General features: G+C 41.1%; 1 protein-coding gene across 1 annotated transcript; it reads left to right on the top strand.

Moving 5' to 3' along the window:
- The first annotated feature begins 4452 nt into the window (after window positions 1–4452).
- On the top strand, window positions 4453–21893 carry LOC117335048 (putative amine oxidase [copper-containing]). The gene is made up of 2 exons (XM_033894964.1): window positions 4453–6031; window positions 21191–21893. Exons 1-2 carry the CDS (start codon window positions 4502–4504, stop codon window positions 21491–21493), a joined length of 1833 nt encoding a protein of 610 aa, XP_033750855.1. The 5' UTR covers window positions 4453–4501; the 3' UTR covers window positions 21494–21893.
- Window positions 21894–21923: the final 30 nt, after the last annotated feature.

Raw genomic sequence — 21923 nt, 5'->3', positions numbered from 1 at the left:
AAAGCCTTAATAATCTCACGTGTTTGTTATTTCTGACCAAGAACTCTGAGCTATTTAGATGTGTTTGCATACCTTGGCTGTCGTCTGGAGCACTTTATTTTTTGACATACGCGCAAATTGATGTTAATCTTGTAAAATAAATGGACATATGAAACCGGTCAACTTTAGTAATTTCATTGAGTCCATCTCTAGTAGAAATTGAAATGTTATCCATTGTATAATGTGCTTCATAGAATCCTACCTTGGATAACAGGTCAATTGCATTTTATTAACAAGTAAAATGCTCTTGATACTGATACTGATAAGAGTGACGCCATAAACACGTCAGATTAATTAACGCAAAGAAGGATAAAAAAAACAAATGGCCTTTCGAGAAATAATGCATCCATCTCTCGAAATAAACCCTAACCCAAACCTTGTTATGGGATAACCAGAAAACAAACTCGATTCAATTTAGAGTGGAATGCAGCGGAACTGCCCTTTCTAGATGTACTTGGACAAAAGTCGGGAAAATAAATCATAAATAATATATTCTACAAACCCACAGACACACACCAGTATTATGATTTTCGTCCTTGCCATCTCGCACATACAAATATAAACATACCTTTCTGTCTTGCCAGATGTATATGCACACTTGTTATTGAAAACAATAAACGTAAAGAAAGGTTAAATGAACTACGATTCTTTTTGGAAAAAACAATCGTATACTGCTGAATCATAACACGCAGTATTCAACGGGCAAAATCCATACCAACATCTGAAATTAAGGAAAGCCAAAGTCAACACGAGAAAAACCAAAATGTACTGCTCGTCGTTACAAATAATCCATGTAATAATGATAAGGAAAATGCAGCGAAAGACGCAATTCCGATTATACATAATAGTCCAAAGATGCGAATTTCAGTACACGCGTCCGAAATCCTTCAGACCAAGCGGCCACCGGCAAACCTGAAGAGGATACTTACAAAAGCTAAATTTGGTGACTGTGATCTGCGCAACTTGATAGCATTAAAATGGTGAGACACGAGATCAGGAGAAGGTAATTATATGCATCAGGGGGACTGCCTAACATCGAAATAAGGGAAGGCCGCAAGAACTTAATCCATGTTATAGTGTGTCCAACTTGTCAAGTTACGTTACGTTGGACAAACTGGGAATGGTGTTAGTGATACAGTTCGAGTGCATCAACAACAAATACTTTCACAAGAAGCACTCAGAATTCCATGGAGGGAACATTTAGACGTGTGTGGAAAAGGAACGTTCTCTTTATTCCAATTCTACAAGATGGCAAATACCATTTAAGAGGATATGATTGCTAAAGACTAAATTCTCATTAGCTGTATTATGCATTATTGACGCGGTACCTGATTGTTAGTTACGTTACCATCCCTCTGTATTACAATGTATTACGTAAAAATGTCGTGTAACTCACACAATTAATACAACAGCCTAGCCGCAAATACCCGAATCTAGGCAACAACAACGTTCATACAAATGTATATAAATATTAAGAAAATGGAACGAATGAAGCCAAGCGTTGCTCGGGGGAACGATACTGGATAACAAACCTACAAACCGATACCATCGAGGAAGGAACGAACGTTAATATGTTTTCTTCTCCACTTGACCCCATGCTGGTATCTGACAGATTATTCCATTAATTATTCAACTTGACGATTTATTTTTAAATACCTGAACTGTTGTTTTTGTTCAGCATTCCTCGTAGTTCTTACACTACAATGTATTGCACTTCGAAACTCAAATTAAGTCACCTCCCGTTTCTACGCTATATCCATATATATTCATGTTTTCGACGAATTAGCTGTTAACACTTCCGAATCTTCGAGCTTTTTCAAATGTTGTTGACGTTGTCGCATAACATTCCATCGTAGAACATGTTTTTTTTTTTTTTTTTTTTTTTCTGTTTATAACTCTTACAATATCTGATTGTAATTTATTTCTAGTACTGTTTAAATATCATGTTCTTGTATTTGTATTTTTTGTGTCTTGATAAAGGGATGGATCACCAGTTTTATTCGGAAATCCGTTCATATTACTTATTTGACCCATAACAATAAAGAAATCATTAATGCGATTGCAGTTGATTTTTGCTAATGTTATTGGTTGTATTACGTCATAATGTTGTTACCAAGACATTAAAAGTAATCGCCCGAAGGTAGCCGATACATGACTTCAAAAAGTTAGCGATTATCAAATGCAATTGCCATACTGAGTTATTTATGTTTACATATTCAAACGATACACAATGTGTTCACCAATTTATATTTTACTAGAAGTATCAGTATGTCAGAGTTCACTTCTATATATAAAATGGTAATATTAAAAACATATTCATCTGTTAAGCATGAATGATTTCATTATATATATTCAGACGCTTTACATTTTAGGCTTTTACGGTTGACTACTAGAAATAAAGTATGATGTCCTCAATAATTCATTAATTATACATTGTGTCGTCATATTAATAGGAAATAATATATTGAAAGAATCAACAGACAACAATGTTCTGGTTAAGCATTAGCGGTTTTAGTATTTACACATTCGGACGCTTAACTACAATTACATAGATACCATAATAATGCATGGTGATGTCATAGTTTAGTTTTGGTTTCAAAAAGGAAACAACTTGAATTTCTTCCACATACATCAAGATGTTCGCTTTGTTTGATTTTACTGTATTCTAGTACCAGTTTCTTGCTCTTATTTGGTTTCCGGTTTCTCCAATGTAGTACTCATTGAACACGTGATGATATATAGAACGTTCCTATCCCTAATCCTTTCAGTCTGGAGGAAATTCAGGGAAGAGCTGGTCTCGTCTCATTTGAAACAAACATATGCAATTATGAAACTAGAGATAAAATAGGATTTGTGTTAGTTACGCCAATTAATGAGTAACTAAGGCAAGGATATGGCAATGTGACAAGTATCACCACAGGAAAGACAAGCATATCTACATGGCAACAGTTGTTGTTTTTTGTTGTTGTTTTTTTGTATATTTTTTTGTATATTTTTTTGTAATATGGGTGTAATTCGATTTATATGCTAGTGGAAGTTAGGATACCGCCGGAATGCCGGGCATTTTGTTTACATTCTGTTATTTGCATACATGTTTTAGCATTATTATTATTGAATTGTTTTAATTGTTACTCCCATATCCAATGTGTAGTGAATTAACATTAACTTACATGTATTTATTTATTTGTCTCCGTTGGAATTATGATGATTTTAGATATTCGAGCAGTTATAAACAACTTTTCACCAGTTTTGAAATATCTCTATTTTCGAAAGATTATTATTCATCAAACGGTTAAAGGATTGTAATTCCGAAAGGTTAATTGAAATGATTTTAATTCGTTGAAAATAGCACTTGTGTGTAAGACTACAATATGTATCCTTTTGTAAGTTCTTATTGTATGATTGATACCTTTTATTTTATTATCGTCAAACAAATTAATCATGCATATAACATCAAACACCTAAATGAATTATACAGGGTAAACAAACAACATTACACCGGTTTATCATCCAGGGAGTCCACTTTATCAATCTCTGTCAAAACGATACTGTTCTTTCTGAATCAACCCGTTGTCCACAATACAATTACGTTAGGTATGCATAATGAATAGACAGTTAAGTATCCGTTGCACATTGATGGTAACAAAATATGTTACAATAGATCAATTCGTTAAGGTCAAAACAATGGTACATTCAAGGAACCAGTTTTTAATATTAAAATCGAAAACAGATAAAAGTAACTAAAACAAAAACCGAAATGAATTGACCCTAAACTAGCCTCGTCTAAAGCGATATCGCAGAAAATATATGAATTAAAGCTTATCCTGCTGTATTGCGATGAACATATTTTTTATTCATGTTTCAGATTCCAAAATCCGAAAAAGAACGAATGCGCGTGATAGCATTCCAAAGATTTTTTGGTGTGTCCGTTGTATTAAACATCGCCTTGCTGATCACGCTTGCTTATCTGATGATCGCCGTTCTGCGGGAAGAAACAAAAACTATGACAGATACATGTTCCAAATCAATTGATAATCTGACTTACACACAGACATTAGATGAACGTGAACTTCGGACTGTCTTTCGTGACCTTACATTGAGAGAAATTCATAACGTCATACGATATGTTTACTCTCATGTTGACACATATAATATTGGACCGTCTGAATATCCCAATGTGTCTTCATCCCTCATCTACTCAATAGAACTTCTAACTCCACCAAAGGATGATGTTATCAAGTACATTTATCAAGCTGGAAGTATGCCTTTTCGTGAGGCTCGAGTTGTAATATTCAACGGTCAAAGTCGAGCAGTGAATGAGTTTGTGATAGGCCCCTTAAACCAGAACTACTCTATTTCATCAATGAAAGGTCGCAAAGGTGCGAGGTCTCCGACTCGTTTCTTACCTTTCAGACTGAGACAGGTTACGTTTTCTGAACTGTGGGCAATTCATACCACAATTATGGAGTACGCCTCCCTTCATGACGTCATGAGGCAAAGTTTCGGTGCCACGTTATACAACTGTATCGATGGAAATAATACTAAACGATGCGCAAACATGTATAAACTCTTTGTTCCGGTAGTATATGCGAAACATAGGATGCTGTGGGTGCAATTTTATTACGAGATGGAATTCTATACAATACATCCTATTGACTTACAATTACTAATGGATGTAGACATTGACTCCACCAAATGGACAATAAAGAAGGTATGGTATGACCACAAACTGTACCATACATATGAGGATTTCATAAAAAGCTATAACAACGGAACAGCAACAAAAAGAAGACAGAGTTTTCCAGGTACTAGAAATAAGTTACAGAGACGGTATGGATCTGTACGTCCACAGCATACTTTCTCGAGTAAAGGTATGAAACGTCCACCCGTTCAGTTAGAATTTGATGGCCACCGATATACTGTCAAAGGCCAGACGGTTAGATATTCAAAGTGGAGTTTCCACTGGGTAAATTCTATAAAGAAAGGACCAACACTATTTGATATAAAGTTTGATGAGGAGCGTATTGTGTATGAACTTGGACTGCAAGACATCGTGGTCTTATACACGGGTGATAGTCCAGCGATGTCTCGCGCTGCTTTTGCAGACGGATTAACTGGTTTAGGTAGTAAATCAGCAGGCTTAGTTCCTGGTGTTGATTGTCCAGGTCATGCCACTTTCCTCAACGTCACCATAACGACAGAAGAATTTCAGGCTGGCGGTATTCTGCCGAATGCAATTTGTTTGTTTGAACACAATCTTGGTCGACCTTTACGAAGACATTACTCTACAATAGAGGCCGAAGGAGGAGTGTTTTATGGTGGATTAGTTGCCACTGTTCTCATCTTTCGTACTATCTACGTTATCAACAATTACGACTACATCCTGGACTACATGTTTTATGAGAACGGTGCCATCGAAATACAGATATATCCAACAGGCTATGTTCTTACTACTTTTCAGCATCCTTCTGAACGTCATTACGGATTCAAAGTTGGAGGTAAATCCACTGCTCCGATGCATCTGCATTTATTTCATTTTAAGCTCGATATTGATATCTTAGGAAGGGAAAATAGGTACGAAACCTTGGATATTGAGGTTGAACAGTTCGATTATCCGAATCTCAATGATCAAGGTATTGATGACAGTTACAGGTATAAACTAGCACGCCATCTTAAAAATACAGAACTAGAAGCGACTTACAAATTTAATTTCTCTTTACCAAAATACCACGTTGTGTATAATGAAAAAGCTAAAAATATTTACGCCGAACATAGAGGATATAGAATACAGGCAAATGGATTTGTTAATCAGTTACTACCTGAAGACATCGGATTCGAGAGTGCCATTCCATGGTCACGATACCAGATGACGGTAACCAAACAAAAGGATACAGAGGAGTCTAGTGGATCCGCCCATACAACATTTGATGCTGGTAAACCGGTCGTCGACTTCCAATCGTTTTTAGATGACGACGAAAACATCGTTGATGAGGTAAGTCACATTATATGTTCCTGGAATATGTGGACCTACCGGATCGTTTTTATTCACATTGCTTGTCTTTTTCAATTGGAATGCATTGAAGAACTTGTGTCTGGAAGAACGAAATAATCCAATAAACATACAAAATAGAACAACAATCATATAGTTAAAGACATTATCTGCGTTTGTGATAATTCTGACATCGTGAAAGATTGCGTTAGCTGTTTGGATTAGGGAAGTCCAACAGTTCATAATGACTGGTCTCTGATAGTAGGAAACAGAAAAAAAAATTATGCAAACTACAGTCTCGAAATATTCGACCTAAGATTGTCGAGAAAATAAGGAGGTTATGCAATAATCAAAAACAACTTTCTCAATTTTTTGGCAAAATATGGTAGGGACATAAGAATGTAAAAAAACGGTATTCAAATGTCCGACATTAGATTGTCGAGAAAGAAGCTTAGTAGTAATTTGTGTCGTTGGAAGAAAATACGGTCGTAGGAAAAACGAGCATTGCACGCCATTGAAGCAAAACATTGCGCAAAGTCTGGATAAATCTGGCTTAATATTGTAAGTAACTAAGTAGCTTAATTTTAGGAAAAAATGCATTGTCGAAATGATTGTTGGAAGAGACGGAGGTAACATCTCGTATGCAGAGTATTATTGAAGTCGAGCAGACCCTAGCTATACACTGGTATGTGTACCGAAGTCGCACCAGCAGAGCATCAGCCTCAATGATTCGATTTGACACCATTTATTGTCGGACTTCAGTTAATAACAAAATATCCTATTAGCATGAGCAACCTTTCAAGTTCAGTAGGGTTGTCGTGAGGTGACATTAATGCGCTACACACAATTAGTGATCGACGTAAGAATACCCCAGTGTTGACATCTTACCTGCATCAGGTTTTCACCGATATTGATAATCAAAGGACTAAATACAATACTAGCTATCAACGTAACAATAGTGTCAGCCAAATCAATTATTCATTTGGAACAATAAAGTAGTGTAAGAGAATATCGATCATTGTCGTACTAAAATATAAACAAATGCACTCGCTACTATAGCATTTCTTGTTTTAGTCTTTTATTTTCTAGTCTCTCCTGTTCTAGTATCTTGTTGTAGTCTCTCCTGTTTTAGTCTCTCCTGTTCTAGTCTAACCTGTTCTAGTCTCTCCTGTTCTAGTCTCTCCTGTTCTAGTCTCTCCTGTTCTGGTCTCTTCTGTTCTAGTCTCTCCTGTTCTAGTCTCTCCTGTTCTGGTATCTTGTTCTAGTCTCTCCTGTTCAAGTCTCCCCTGTTCTGGTCTCTTCTGTTCTAGTTTCTCCTGTTCTAGTCTCTCCTGTTCTGGTATCTTGTTCTAGTCTCTCCTGTTCAAGTCTCCCCTGTTCTGGTCTCTTCTGTTCTAGTCTCTCCTGTTCTAGTCCCTCCTGTTTTAGTCTCTCCTATTCTAGTCTCTCCTGTTCTAGTCTCTCCTGTTCTGGTATCTTGTTCTAGTCTCTCCTGTTCTGGTATCTTGTTCTAGTCTCTCCTGTTCTGGTCTCTCCTGTTCTGGTATCTTATTCTAGTCTCTCCTGTTCTAGTTTCTCCTGTTCTAGACTATCCTATTCTGGTCTCTTCTGTTCTAGTCTCTCCTGTTCTAGTCCTTCCTGTTTTAGTTTCTCCTGTTCTAGTCTCTCCTGTTCAAGTCCCTCCAGTTCTAGTCTCTCCTGTTCTAGTCTATCCTGTTCTGGTATCTTGTTCTAGTCTCTCCTGTTCTAGTCTCTCCTGTTCTGGTCTCTTCTGTTCTAGTCTCTTCTGTTCTAGTCTCTCCTGTTCTAGTCTCTCCTGTTCTAGACTCTCCTATTCTGGTCTCTTCTGTTCTAGTCTCTCCTGTTCTAGTCCCTCTTGTTCTAGTCCCTCCTGTTCTAGTCTCTCCTGTTCTAGTCTCTCCTGTTCTGGTCTCTCCTGTTCTAGTCTATCCTGTGCTGGTATCTTGTTCTAGTCTCTCCTGTTCTAGTCTCTCCTGTTCCAGTCTCTCCTGTTCTAGTCTCTCCTATTTTAGTCTCTCCTGTTCTAGTCTCCCCTGTTCAAATCTCTCCTGTTCCAGTCTCTCCTGTTCTAGACTCTCCTATTCTGGTCTCTTCTGTTCTAGTCTCTTCTGTTCTAGTCTCTCCTGTTTTAGTCTCTCCTGTTCAAAGTATCTCCTGTTCTAGTCTATCCTGTTCTGGTCTCTTCTGTTCTAGTTTCTCCTGTTATAGTCTCCCCTGTTCTAGTCTCTACTGCTCTAGACTCTCCTATTCTGGTCTCTTCTTTTCTAGTCTCTCCTGTTCTAGTCCCTCATGTTTTAGTCTCTCCTGTTGTAGTCTCTCCTGTTTTAGTCTCTCTTGTTCTAGTCTCTCCTATTTTAGTCTCTCCTGTTCTAGTCTTTCCTGTTCTAGTCTCTCATGTTCTGGTATCTTGTTCTATTCTATTCTGTTCCAGTATCTCCTGTTCTAGTCTCTCCTGTTCCAGTCTCTCCTGTTCTAGACTCTCCTGTTCTAGTCTTTCCTGTTCTAGTCTCACCTGTTTAAGTCTCTCCTGTTCTAGTTTCTCCTGTTCTAGTCTCTCCTGTTCTAGTCTCTCTTGTTTTAGTCTCTCCTGTTCTAGTCTCTCATGTTCTAGTCTGTCCTGTTCTAGTCTCTCCTGTTCTAGTCTCTCCTGTTCCAGTCTCTCCTGTTCTAGTTTCTGCTATTTTCGTCTTTCCTGTTCTAGTCTCTCCTGTTTAGTCTCTCCTGGTCTAGTCACTCATGTTCTAGTCTCTCCTGTTCTAGTCTCCCATGTTCTAGTCTGTCCTGTTCTAGACTCTCCTGTTCCAGTCTCTCCTGTTCTAGTCTCACCTGTTTAAGTCTCTCCTGTTCTAGTCTCTCCTGTTCTAGTCTCTCCTGTTTTAGTCTCTCCTGTTCTAGTTTCTCCTGTTCTAGTCTCTCCTGTTCTAGTCTCTCTTGTTTTAGTCTCTCCTGTTCTAGTCTCCCATGTTCTAGTCTGTCCTGTTCTAGTCTCTCCTGTTCTAGTCTCTCCTGTTCCAGTCTCTCCTGTTCTAGTTGCTGCTATTTTAGTCTTTCCTGTTCTAGTCTCTCCTGTTTAGTCTCTCCTGGTCTAGTCACTCATGTTCTAGTCTCTTCTGTTCAAGTCTATCCTGTTCTGGTATCTTGTTCTAGTCTCTCCTGTTCTAGACTCCACTGTTCTAGTCTCTCCTGTTTTAGTCTCTCCTGTTCTGGTGTCTTGTGTTCTGGTATCTTGTTCTAGTCTCTCCTGTTCTAGACAATCATTTCTAATCTCTCTTGTTTTAGTCTCTCCTGTTTTAGTATCTCCTGTTCTAGTCTCTCCTGTTCTGGTATTTTGTTCTAGTCACTCCTGTTCTAGTCACTCCTGTTCTAGTCTCATCTGTTCTGGTCTCATCTGTTCTGGTATCTTGTTCTAGTCTCTCCTGTTCTAGACTCTCCTGTTCTATTCTACCCTGTTTAAGTCTCTCCTGTTCTAGTCTTTCCTGTTCTAGTCTCTCATGTTCTGGTATCTTGTTCTAGTCTCTCCTGTTCTAGACTCTCCTGTTCTATTCTACCCTGTTTTAGTCTCTCCTGTTCTAGTCTTTCCTGTTCTAGTCTCTCATGTTCTGGTATCTTTTTCTAGTCTCTCCTGTTCTAGACTCTCATGTTCTAGTCTACCCTGTTTTAGTCTCTCCTGTTCTAGTCTTTCCTGTTCTAGTCTCTCATGTTCTGGTATCTTGTTCTAGTCTCTCCTGTTCTAGTCTCTCCTGTTCCAGTCTCTCCTGTTCTAGTTTCTCCAATTCTATTCTCTCCAATTCTAGTCTCTCCTGTTCTAGTCTCCTGTTTTAGTCTCTCCTGTTCTAGTCTCTCCTGTTCTGGTATATTGTTCTAATCTCTCCTGTTTTAGTTTTTCCTGTTCTAGTCTCTTATGTTCTGGTATATTGTTCTAGTCTCTCCTGTTCTAGACTCCACTGTTCCAGTCTCTCCTGTTCTAGTTTCTCCAATTCTAGTCTCTCCAATTCTAGTCTCTCTTGTTCTAGTCTCTCCTGTTTTAGTATCTCCTGTTCTAGTCTCTCCTGTTCTGGTATATTGTTCTAGTCACTCCTGTTCTAGTCTCTCCTGTTCTAGTCACTCCTGTTCTAGTCTCTCCTGTTCTAGTCTCTCCTGTTTTAGTATCTCCTGTTCTAGTCTCATCTGTTCTGGTATCTTGTTCTAGTCTCTCCTGTTCTGGTATATTGTTCTAGTCACTCCTGTTCTAGTCTCTCCTGTTCTAGTCTCTCCTGTTTTAGTATCTCCTGTTCTAGTCTCATCTGTTCTGGTATCTTGTTCTAGTCTCTCCTGTTCTAGACTCTCCTGTTCTATTCTACCCTGTTTTAGTCTCTTCTGTTCTAGTCTTTCCTGTTCTAGTCTCTCATGTTCTGGTATCTTTTTCTAGTCTCTCCTGTTCTAGACTCTCCTGTTCTAGTCTACCCTGTTTTAGTCTCTCCTGTTCTAGTCTCTCATGTTCTGGTATCTTGTTCTAGTCTCTCCTGTTCTAGTCTCTCCTGTTCCAGTCTCTCCTGTTCTAGTTTCTCCTATTCTAGTCTCTCCAATTCTAGTCTCTCCTGTTCTAGTCTCCTGTTTTAGTCTCTCCTGTTCTAGTCTCTCCTGTTCTGGTATATTGTTCTAATCTCTCCTGTTTTAGTTTCTCCTGTTCTAGTCTCTTATGTTCTGGTATATTGTTCTAGTCTCTCCTGTTCTAGTCTCTCCTGTTCTGGTCTCTTCTGTTCTAGTCTCTCCTGTTCTAGTCTCTCCTGTTCTTGTCTCTCCTGTTCTGGTCTCTTCTGTTCTAGCGTTTCCTGTTCTAGACTCTCCTGCTCTGGTCTCTCCTGTTCTGGTCTCTTCTGTTCTAGTCTCTTCGGTTCTAGTCTCTCCTGTTCTCTCTCCTGTTCTAGTCTCTCCTGTTCAAGTCTCTCCTGTTCTGGTCTCTTCTGTTCTCTTCTCTCCTGTTCTAGTCCCTCCTGTTCTAGTGTCTCCTCTTCTAGTCTCTCCTGTTCTAGTCTCTCCTGTTCTGGTATCTTGTTCTAGTCTCTCCTTTTCTAGTCTCTCCTGTTCTGGTCTCTTCTGTTCTAGTCTCTCCTGTTCTAGTCTTTCCTGTTCTAGTCTCACCTGTTTAAGTCTCTCCTGTTCTAGTCTCTCCTGTTCTAGTCTCTCCTGTTCTAGTCTCTCCTGTTTTAGTCTCTCCTGTTCTAGTCTCTCCTGTTCTAGTCTTTCTTGTTTTAGTCTCTCCTGTTCTAGTCTCCCATGTTCTAGTCTCTCCAGTTCTAGTCTCTCCTGTTCTAGTCTCTCCTGTTCCAGTCTCTCCTGTTCTAGTTTCTGCTATTTTAGTCTTTCCTGTTCTAGTGTCTCCTGTTTAGTCTCTCCTGGTCTAGTCACTCATGTTCTAGTCTCTTCTGTTCTGGTATCTTGTTCTAGTCTCTCCTGTTCTAGACTCCACTGTTCTAGTCTCTCCTGTTTTAGTCTCTCCTGTTCTGGTGTCTTGTGTTCTGGTATCTTGTTCTAGTCTCTCCTGTTCTAGACAATCATTTCTAATCTCTCCTGTTTTAGTCTCTCCTGTTTTAGTATCTCCTGTTCTAGTCTCATCTGTTCTGGTATCTTGTTCTAGTCTCTCCTGTTCTAGACTCTCCTGTTCTTTTCTACCCTGTTTAAGTCTCTCCTGTTCTAGGCTCTCCTGTTCTGGTATCTTGTTCTAGTCTCTGCTGTTCTAGTCTCTTCTGTTCTGGTATCTTTTTCTAGTCTCTCCTGTTCTGGTATCTTGTTCTAGTCTCTCCTGTTCTGGTCTCTCCTGTTCTAGTCTTTCCTGTTCTAGTCTCTCATGTTCTGGTATCTTGTTCTAGTCTCTCCTGTTCTAGTCTCTCCTGTTCCAGTCTCTCCTGTTCTAGTTTCTCCTATTCTAGTCTCTCCAGTTCTAGTCTCTCCTGTTCTAGTCTCCTGTTTTAGTCTCTCCTGTTCTAGTCCCTCCTGTTCTAGTGTCTCCTGTTCTAGTCTCTCCTGTTCTAGTCTCTCCTGTTCTGGTATCTTGTTCTAGTCTCTCCTGTTCTGGTCTCTCCTGTTCTGGTCCCTTCTGTTCTAGTCTCTCCTGTTCTGGTCTCTCCTGTTCTAGTCTTTCCTGTTCTAGTCTCTCATGTTCTGGTATCTTGTTCTAGTCTCTCCTGTTCTAGTCTCTCCTGTTCTAGTTTCTCCTATTCTAGTTTCTCCTATTCTAGTCTCTCCTGTTCTAGTCTCTCCTGTTCCAGTCTCTCCTGTTCTAGTCCCTCCTGTTCTAGTGTCTCCTGTTCTAGTCTCTCCTGTTCTAGTCTCTCCTGTTCTGGTATCTTGTTCTAGTCTCTCCTGTTCTGGTCTCTCCTGTTCTGGTCCCTTCTGTTCTAGTCTCTCCTGTTCTGGTCTCTCCTGTTCTAAGTCTTTCCTGTTCTAGTCTCTCATGTTCTGGTATCTTGTTCTAGTCTCTCCTGTTCTAGTCTCTCCTGTTCTAGTCTCCTGTTTTAGTCTCTCCTGTTCTAGTCCCTCCTGTTCTAGTGTCTCCTGTTCTAGTCTCTCCTGTTCTAGTCTCTCCTGTTCTGGTATCTTGTTCTAGTCTCTCCGGTTCTGGTCTCTCCTGTTCTGGTCCCTTCTGTTCTAGTCTCTCCTGTTCTGGTCTCTCCTGTTCTAGTCTTTCCTGTTCTAGTCTCTCATGTTCTGGTATCTTGTTCTAGTCTCTCCTGTTCTAGTCTCTCCTGTTCTAGTTTCTCCTATTCTAGTTTCTCCTATTCTAGTCTCTCCTGTTCTAGTCTCTCCTGTTCCAGTCTCTCCTGTTCTAGTCCCTCCTGTTCTAGTGTCTCCTGTTCTAGTCTCTCCTGTTCTAGTCTCTCCTGTTCTGGTATCTTGTTCTAGTCTCTCCTGTTCTAGTCTCTCCTGTTCTGGTCTCTTCTGTTCTAGTCTCTCCTGTTCTGGTATCTTGTTCTAGTCTCTCCTGTTCTGGTATCTTGTTCTAGTCTCTCCTGTTCTAGTCTCTCCTGTTCCATCTCTCCTGTTCAGTTCTCCTTCTCTTCCCTTCTAGTCTCTCTTCTCCTGTTCTGTCTCCGTTTTATCTCTCCTGTTCTAGTCTCTCCTGTTCTAGGTCCTGTTCTAGTCTCTCCTGTTCTAGTTCTCCTGTTATCCTTCCTATTCTGGTCTCTTCTGTTCTAGTCTCTCCTGTTCTAGTCCCCTTTTTAGTTCTCTCCTGTTCTAGTCCTCCTGTTCTAGGTCCTCCTGTTCTAAGTCTCTCCCTGTTCTAGTTTTTCTCCTGTTCTAGCTTCCTGTTCTAGTCCTCTGTTCTATCTCCTGTTTCTGGTTCTTCAGTCCCTCCTTTCTAGTTCTCTCTGTTCTAGTCTCTCCTGTTCTAGTCCCTCCCTCTCTAGTCTTCTAGTCTGTTCTCTGTTCAGTCTTCCCTGTTCTAGTCTCTCTGTTTTATTCTCCTTCCTGTTCTCAGTCTCCCTGTTCTGGTCTCTCCTGTTCTAGTCTCTCTGTTCTAGTCTCTCCTGTTTCTAGTCTCCTCTCTGTTCTAGTCTCTCCTGCTCTTAGCCTCTCTTTCTGGTATCTTTTGTTTCTTGTCTCCCTGTTCTAGTTCTCCTGTTCTATCTCTCCTGTTTAGTCTCTCCTGTTCTAGGTTCTTTCTGTCTCGCCTGTTCTAGTTCTCCTGTTCAGTCTCTCCTGTTCTAGTCTCCTCCCTGTTCTAGTCTCTCCTGTTCTAGTCTCTCCTGTTCTAGGTTCTCCTGTTCGTCTTCCTCATCTCCTTCTGTCCTCTGTCTAGTCTCTCCTGTTCTAGACTCTCCTCATGTTTAGTCTCTCCTGTTCTGTCTCTCCTGTTCTAGTCCCTCGCTGTTCTAGTCTCTCCTGTTCCATTCTCCTGTTCTTCTCTCCTGTTCTAGTCTCTCCTTTCTGTTCATTGTTTAGTCTCGCCTGTTCTAGTCTCTCTGTTCATCTCTCCTGTTCCAGTCTTCCTCCTGTTCTAGGCTCCTCCTTTTCTGGTCTCTTGTTTAGTCTCTCCCTGTTCTAGTCTCCCTGCATTAGTTCTCCTAGCTGTCTTCTTTTCTAGTTCTCTCCTGTTCTAGTCCCTCCTGTTTTAGATGTTCTCTTCCTGTTGTCAAATCTTTCTGTCTAGTCTCTCCTGTTCTAGTCTCTCTTCCTGTTTCTAGTCTCTCCTGTTCTGGTTTTCTTGTTCTAGTCTCTCTCCTGTTTCTAGTCTCTCCTGTTCTGGTCTCCTTCTGTTCTAGCTCCTTTTCTAGTCTCTCCTGTTCTGTTCCTGCTCAGCCTGCCTTTCTGGTTCTTTTGTTCTAGTCTCCCCTGTTCTAGTCTCACCTGCTCTAGTCTCTCCTATTCTGGTCACTTCTTCGTTCTAGTCTCTCCTGTTCTAGTCCCTCCAGTTTTAGTCTCTCCTGTTCAAAGTCTTTCCTGTTCTAGTCTCTCCTGTTCTAGTCTCTCCTGTTCTAGTCTCTCCTGTTCTGGTATCTTCTGTTCTAGTCTCTCCTCGGTATCTTGTTCTAGTCTCTCCTTGTTCCTCCTGTTTGTCCTCTTCTGTTCTAGTCTCTCCTGTTCTAGTCTCTCCTGTTCTAGTCTCTCTGTTCTAGTCTCTCCTGTTCTGGTATCTTGTTCTAGTCTCTCCTGTTCTAGTCTCTCCTGTTCTAGTCTCTCCTGTTCTAGTCTCTCCTGTTCTAGTCTCTCCTATTTTAGTCTCTCCTGTTCTAGTCCCTCCTGTTCTATGCCTCCTGTTCAGCTCTCCTGTTCTATCTCTCCTGTTCTGGTCTCTCTGTTCTAGTCTCTCATCTGTTCTAGTCCTCTCCTGTTCTAGTCTCTCCTGTTTCTAGTCTCTCCTGTTCTAGTCGCTCCTATGTTTAAGTCTCTCCTGTTCTAGTCTCTCCTGTTCTAGTCTCTCCTGTTCAGTCCTCCTGTTCTAGTCTATCTGTCTTTCTGTTCAGTCTTTCTGTCTAGTCTCTCTGTTCTAGTCTCTCCTGTTTCAATGTATTCTCTGTTCTAGTCTCTCCTGTTCTAGTCTCTCTGTTCTAGTATCTCTCCTGTTCTAGTCCCTCTCTGTTCTAGCTCTCCTATCTCTGTTTGTCTCCCTGTTCTAGTCTCTACTGTCTACTCTCCTGTTCTAGTTCCTTCTTGTTCTAGTCTCTCCTGTTCTAGTGTCTCCTGTTTCTAGTCTCTCCTGTTCTAGTCTCTCCTGTTCTAGTCTCTCCTGTTCTGGTATCCTGTTCTAGTCTCTCCTGTTCTAGTCTCTCCTGTTCCAGTCTCTCCTGTTCTAGTCTCTCCTGTTCCAGTCTCTCCTGTTCTAGTCTCTCCTGTTCTAGTCTCTCCTGTTCTAGTCTCCTTTCTAGTCTTCTCCTGTTCATGTCTCCCTGTTTAGTCCTTCTGTTTGTCTCTTCTGTTTCAGTCTCTCTCTGTTCTAGTCTCTCTCCTGTTTTAGTCTCTCCTGTTCAAGTCTTCCTGTTCTAGTCTTCCTGTTCTAGTCTCTCTCCTTTCTGTTCTCTGTTTCCATCTCTCCTGTTCTAGTCTCTTCTGTATTTTCTCGTCTATTCCTGTTCTAGTCTCTCCTGTTTTTCTCTCCTGGTCTCACTGCTCTAGACTCTCCTATTCTGGTCTCTTCTGTTCTAGTCTCTCCTGTTCTAGTCCCTCATGTTTTAGTCTCTCCTGTTCTAGTCTCTCCTGTTCTAGTCCCTCCTGTTTTAGTCTCTCCTGTTCAAAGTATCTCCTGTTCTAGTCTCTCCTGTTCTGGTCTCTCCTGTTCTAGTCCCTCCTGTTCTAGTCTCTCCTGTTCAAAGTCTCTCCTGTTCTAGTCTCTCCTGTTCTAGACTCTCCTGTTCTAGTCTCTCCTGTTCTAGTCTCCCCTTTATCTCTCTGTTCGTCTCTCCTGTTCTAGTTTCTCCTTTTTAGTCTTTCCTGTTCTAGTCTCTCCTGTTTAGTCTCTGTCTTCCTCTGTTCTAGTCTCTCCTGTTCCTAGTCCCGTTCTGTTCTTGTTCTAGTCTCTCCTGTTCTAGTCTCCCCCTGTTCTAGTCTCTCCTTTGTTTCAGTCTCTCTCCTGTTCTTAGTCTTGTTCTGCTATCTTGTTCAGTCTCTCCTGTTCTAGACCTCCTTTCTATCTTCTCCTGTTCTAGTCTCTCCTGTTTCTAGTTCTCCCTGTTTCTAGTCCCTCTCTCTGTTCTGTATTTGTTCTAGTCCTCCTGTTCTAGTCTCTCCATGTTTCTAGTCTTCCTGTTCTAGTCTCTCCTGTTCTATTCCTCGTTTCTAGTCTCCTGTTTTAGTCTCTCCTGTTCTAATGTCTCTCCTGTTCTAGTCTATCCTGTTGGTCTCTTCTGTTCTAGTCTCTCCTGTTCTAGTCTCTTCTGTTCTAGTCTCTCCTGTTCTAGTCTCTCCTGTTCTAGTCTCTCCTGTTCTAGTCTCTCCTGTTCTAGTCTCCTTGTTCTAGTCTCTCCTGTTCTAGTCTCTCCTGTTTCTATTCTCCTGTCTCCCTGTCTAGTCTTTCCTGTTCTAGTTTCTCTATTTAGTCTTTCCCTGTTCTACTCTCTTTCTATCCTCCTATTCTATTCTCCCTGTTCTTAGTCTCTCCTGTTCTAGTCTCTTCCTGTTCTAGTCTCTCCTTTCTGGTATCTGTTTTCTAGTCTCTCCTGTTCTAGACTCTCATGTTCTAGTCTCTCCTGGTTTTAGTCTTCTCTGTTCTCTTTCTGTCTGGTAGTCTCTTGTTTCTGGTATCTTGTTCTAGTCTCTGCCTGTTCTAGTCTTCCTGTTCTAGTCTCTCCTGTTTAGTCTCTCCTTTTCTAGTTCTCCTGTCTAGTCTCTCCTGTTCAGGTCTCCTGTTTTTAGTCCCTCCTGTTCTAGTCTCTCCTGTTCTAGTCTCTCCTGTTCTAAGTCTCTCCTGTCTAGTTTTTTCCTGTTCAGTCCTTATGTCTCTGGTTCCTGTTCTAGTCTCTCCTGTTCTAGTCTCACTGTTCAGTGCCTCCTGTTCAGTCTCTGTTCTAGTTTCTCCTTCTAGTCTCTCTCTTCTAGTCCCTCCTGTTCTAGTCTCCTGTTTAGTATCTCCTGTTCTAGTCTCTCCTTGTTCTAATTGTCTAGTCCTCCTGTTCTAGTCCTCTCCTGTTCTAGTCTCTCTGTTCTGGTATCTTGTTCTAGTCTCTCCTGTTCTAGACTCTCCTGTTTTCTATTCTCCCTGTTTTAGTCTCTCCTGTTTCTAGTCTTTCCTGTTCTAGTCTCTCATGTTCTGGTATCTTGTTTCTAGTCCTCTCCTGTTCTAGACTCTCCTGTTCTATTCTACCCTGTTTTAGAGTTAGTCTCTCCTGTTCTAGTCTTCCTGTCTAGTCTCTCATGTTCTGGTATCTTGTTTCTAGTCTCTCCTGTTCTAGTCTCTCTGTTCCAGTCTACTCCTGTTTTAGTCTCTCCTGTTCTAGTCTCTCCTTTCTAGTTCTCTGTTCTAGTTCCTGGTTTTATTCTTGTTCTAGTCTCTCTCCTGTTCTAGTATATCCTGTTCCATCTCTCCTGTTTAGTTTCTCCTATTCTAGTCTCTTTCTGGTATATTTTCTAGTCTCTCCTGTTCTAGTCTCTCCTGTTTTCTGTCTCTCTGTTCTAGTCTCTCCTGTTCTAGTCTCTCCTGTTCTAAGTCTCTCCTTTCTGTCTTTCTAGTTTCTTCTTCCCTGTTCTAGACTCTCCGCTTTTTCCTTTCTGGTATCTCTGTTCTGTCTCTCCTGTTCTAGTCTCCTCCATGTTCTATCTCTCCTGTTCTAGTCTCTCCTGTTCTTAGTCTGTTCTGTCCTCTTCTGTTCTCCAATCTCGTTCTAAGTCTCCTCCTGTTCTAGGTCTCCTTTCTAGTCTCTCCTGTTCTAGTCTCTCCTTTCTGGTATCTTGTTCTAGTCCTCCTTTTCTAGTCTCGTCCTGTTCTCTGTCTCTCTTTTCTGTATCTGTTCTAGTCTCTCCGTTCTAGTCTCTCCTGTTCTATCTCTCCTGTTGCTGTCTCCTGTTTCTATAGTCTTCTCCTGTTCTGTCTCTCTGTTCTGGTATCTTTTCTAGTCTCTCCTGTTCTAGTCTCTCCTGTTCTAGCTCTATTCTGTTTTGTCAGTCTCTCCTTTTCTAGTCTCCTGTTCTCGTCTCTCTGTTCTGTACTTGTTCTAGTCTCTCCTGTTCTAGTCTCTCCTGTCAGTCTCCTCTGTCTGGTTTCTCCTATTCTAGTCTCTCCTTCTAGTCTCTCCTGTTCTAGTCTCCTGTTCTAGTCCTCTCCTGTTCTAGTCTCTCCTGTTCTGGTAGCTATGTTCTATCTCTCCTGTTTCTAGTCTCTCCTGTTCTAGGTCTCTTCTGTTCTGTCTTCGTCTAGTCTCTCCTGTTCCTCGATCTCTCCTTGTTTCTGTTCTCTTGTTCTAGTCTCTCCTGTTCTAGTCTCTCCTGTTCTGATCTCTCCTGTTCTGGTCTCTCCTGTTCTAGTCGTCTCCCTGTTCTGTACTCTCTTCTCTGGTATCTCCTGTTCTAGTCTCTCTGTTTCTAGTCTCTTCTTGTTCTAGTCTCTCCTGTTTCTATCTTCTAGTTCCCTCGCCTCCTGTTCTAGTCTCTCCTGTTCTCGTCTCCTGTTCTAGTCCTCCTTTCAGTGTCTCCTCTGTTCCAGTCCCTCTGTTCTAGTCTCTCCTGTTCTATTCTCTCGTTCAGTCTCGCCTGTTCTAGTCTCTCCTGTTCGTATGTTCTCTCTTTCATTCAGTCGCTCCTGGTCAAGTCTCTCCTGTTTAGTCTCTGTTCAGTTCTTTCCGTCTCTCTCTGTCCTAGTCTCTCCTGTTCTGCTTCTCTCCTGTTTCTGTCTCCCTGTTCTAGTCCTCTCCTTGTGCTAGTCTCTCCTGTTCTGTCTCTCCTGTAGTCTCCTTGTTCTAGCCTCTCAGTCCTGTCTCTCCAGTCTGTTTCTCCTGTTTCTGGTCTCTTTTGTTCTATCTTCCTGTTCTAGTCCCTCCTGTTCTAGTCTCCTGTTCTAGTCTCTCCTGTTCTCTAGTCTCTCCTGTTCTGAGTCTCTTCCGTTCTCAGTCTCTCCTGTTCGAGTCTCTCCTGTTCTAGGTCTCTCTTCCTTTCTCAGTCTCTGCCTTCGTTCTAGTCCTCTCCTGTTCTGTTCTCGTTTCAGTCTCTCCTGTTCTAGTCTCTCTTGCTGTTCTGGTCAGTCTTCATGTTCTAGTCTTCCTGTTCTCTAGTCCTTCTAGTCCTGCATCGTCTGGTCTCTTCTGTTATCTTGTTCTAGTCTCTCCTGTTTATCTGTCTCTCCTGTTCAGTCTCTCCTGTTCTAGTCTCTCCTGTCTGGTCTTCTTCTGGTATCTTGTTTCTAGTCTCTCCTGTTTGTCTCTCCTGTTTCTGGTCTCTTGTTCTGAGTTATCGTATAGTCTCTCCTGTTCTGATCTCTCCTGTTCTGGTCCTTCTAGGTCTCTCCTGTTCTAGTCTCCCCTGTTCTGGTCTCTTCTGTTCTGGTATCTTGTTCTAGTCTCTCATGTTTTAGTCTCTTCTGTTCTAGTCTCTCCTGTTCCAGTCTATCCAGTTCCACTCCCTCCTGTTCTAGTCTCTCCTGTTCTAGTCTCACTTATTCTAGTCTCTCCTGTTCCAGTCTCTCCTGTTCCAGTCTCTCCTGTTCTAGTCCCTCCTGTTCTATTCTCTCCAGTTCCAGTCTCTCCTGTTCTAGTGTCTCCTGTTCTGGTATCTTGTTCTAGTCTTTCATGTTCTAGTCGGTCCTGTTCCAGTCTCTCCTGTTCTAGTCTCTCCTGTTCCAGTCTCACTTATTCCAGTCTCTCCTGTTCCAGTCTCTCCTGTTCTAGTCTCTCCAGTTCCAGTCTCTCCTGTTCTAGTCCCTCCTGTGCTAGTCTCTCCTGTTCTAGTCTCTCCTGTTCTAGTCTTTCCTGTTCTAGTCTCTCCAGTTCCAGTCTCTCCAGTTCTAGTGTTCGCTTCCCTTGTAGTTCAGGCTGTTCAGTTTCCTTCAGTCTGTCCTGTTCTAGAGTCTCGCATCCTGTTCTAGTCTCTCTTTCTGTCTCTGGGACTCTTTCTATCTCTCCTGTTTGTGTCTCTCCATGTCCAGATTCATCCTGTACTAGTTTGCTGTTTGTTAGATCCTTTCTGTCTGGTCATGTTCGTCTTCCATGTCACGTTGATCTCGTCATGTTCTGTCTTCTATCGAACTTAGTAAAATGCCTTCATGGTTTTGTCTCTCTGTTCCTGTCATCTCCTCTGGTTTAGTTTTATCGTTATGTATCTCCTGTTCTAGACTTCCTGTTCTAGTCTCTCGCATGTTGCTGTTCTTTGTTCTGGTATCTTGTCTGTCTCTCCTGGGTTCTAGTTCTCTCCGTTCAATCTCTCCTAGCCTCTGTCTTTTGTTCTCCCTGTTTTTCTCTTTGTTCTGGTCAGTCCTGTTCATATCTCATCTACCTGTTAGTCTCTCCTGTTCTGGTCTCTTCTGTTCTGGTATCTTGTTATAGTCTCTCCTGTTCTTGTCTCTCCTGTTCCAGTCTCTCCAGTTCTGGTCTCTCCTGTTCTATTCTCTCCTGTTCTAGACTCTCCTGTTCTAGTCTCTCCTGTTCTGGTCTCTTCTGTTCTGGTATCTTGTTCTAGTCTCTCCTGTTCTAGTCTCTCCTGTTCTAATCTCTCCTATTCTAGTCTCTCCTGTTTTAGTCTCTCCTGTTCTTGTTTCTTCTGTTCTGGTATCTTGTTCTAGTCTCTCCTGTTCTAGTTTCTCCTTTTCTAGTCTCCTGTTCTAGTCTCTCCTGTTCTGGACTCTTCTGTTCTGGTATCTTGTTCTAGTCTCTCCTGTTCTAGTCTCTCCTGTTCTAGTCTCTCCTGTTTTGGTCTCTCCTGTTCTGGTATCTTGTTCTTGTCTCTCCTTTTCTAGTCTCTCCTGTTTTCGTTCATTCTATTTTATAGAGATACCTAGTTTTGTTTAGTAAGAATGACGTTTTAGTTGATAATTCGAGGTATCTAGTAACGTTTAATAAGAATGACGGTTTAGTGTACATGTTTTGTTTCTTAATATCACGAAAACATTTTTAAAAACACATTTGATTGTTATTTACATTAAGATTTGTTTACAGTCATCCATTCTCTTATGTATAGCTGTATAAATGGTGATATCAAGCGTCATATGGGTAATGTTTTACGGCAGAGATGAATTTTTTTCAGGATCTTGTTTTCTGGTTGACACTGGGTACTCATCACATCCCGAAGGCTGAAGACATACCAAACACAGCCATGACAAGTAGTGCTTTATCCATACAGCTGACACCTTTCAACTTTTTCAACGAGGATCCGTCAATGGAATCTACTGAATCGGTCTACATCACGCCAAAATCTGTATTTGAGCCTAAAAATGGACTAAATATACAAGGAAATTTTGCTCATAAAGCTGGATCTTGTTTCCCAAAAATGTTTAATTTTGATCAACTGGAGAAGGATGGGAGTTCAATTTTCTTTCCCTATTCGTGACATAATATGTTATTTCCAAAGATGTATCGCAATTGTGTTTACTGTGCAGTAATTACAGAATATATAACAAAACACAATATATTAAATTCCCAGTTTATTAATTGTTGGCAATATGTGTGGTCACGACTGAAGTTATTAACTATCTTATTTAGTTCACAATGTAATTGTGTGTCGCCGCTTCTTGGCTGACACATCAATTTTAACATAATACTGAGCACCACGCTCTAAATAAACAACAACAACAACAAAATCAGTTTCCAAAGTCAAATCAAAAGTTCACAATGAAAGTCACGAAATAATTAAAGTGGAATATTATAAATGTTACCCTGGAAACAGCAGTACCATGCCTTAATACTTGAGAAAAATAATAACTGAAGGTTATGCTGCCGCGTAACGCCAACTGGCCGCAGCATGACTATTTTAGTCATGT

Source organism: Pecten maximus, chromosome 9, assembly GCF_902652985.1.
Source record: "Pecten maximus chromosome 9, xPecMax1.1, whole genome shotgun sequence".
NCBI lineage: Eukaryota > Metazoa > Mollusca > Bivalvia > Pectinida > Pectinidae > Pecten > Pecten maximus.
This window is presented reverse-complemented; position numbering and strand designations above follow the sequence as displayed.

What these genes read in the sequence shown, in the direction of transcription:
- LOC117335048 (XM_033894964.1), top strand. Translation starts at nt 4,502, where the DNA reads ATGGAGTACGCCTCCCTTCATGACGTCATGAGGCAAAGTTTCGGTGCC. An exon ending in ACGAAAACATCGTTGATGAG is followed by an intron (nt 6,032 to 21,190) that starts GTAAGTCACATT and finishes AATTTTTTTCAG; the next exon opens with GATCTTGTTTTCTGGTTGAC.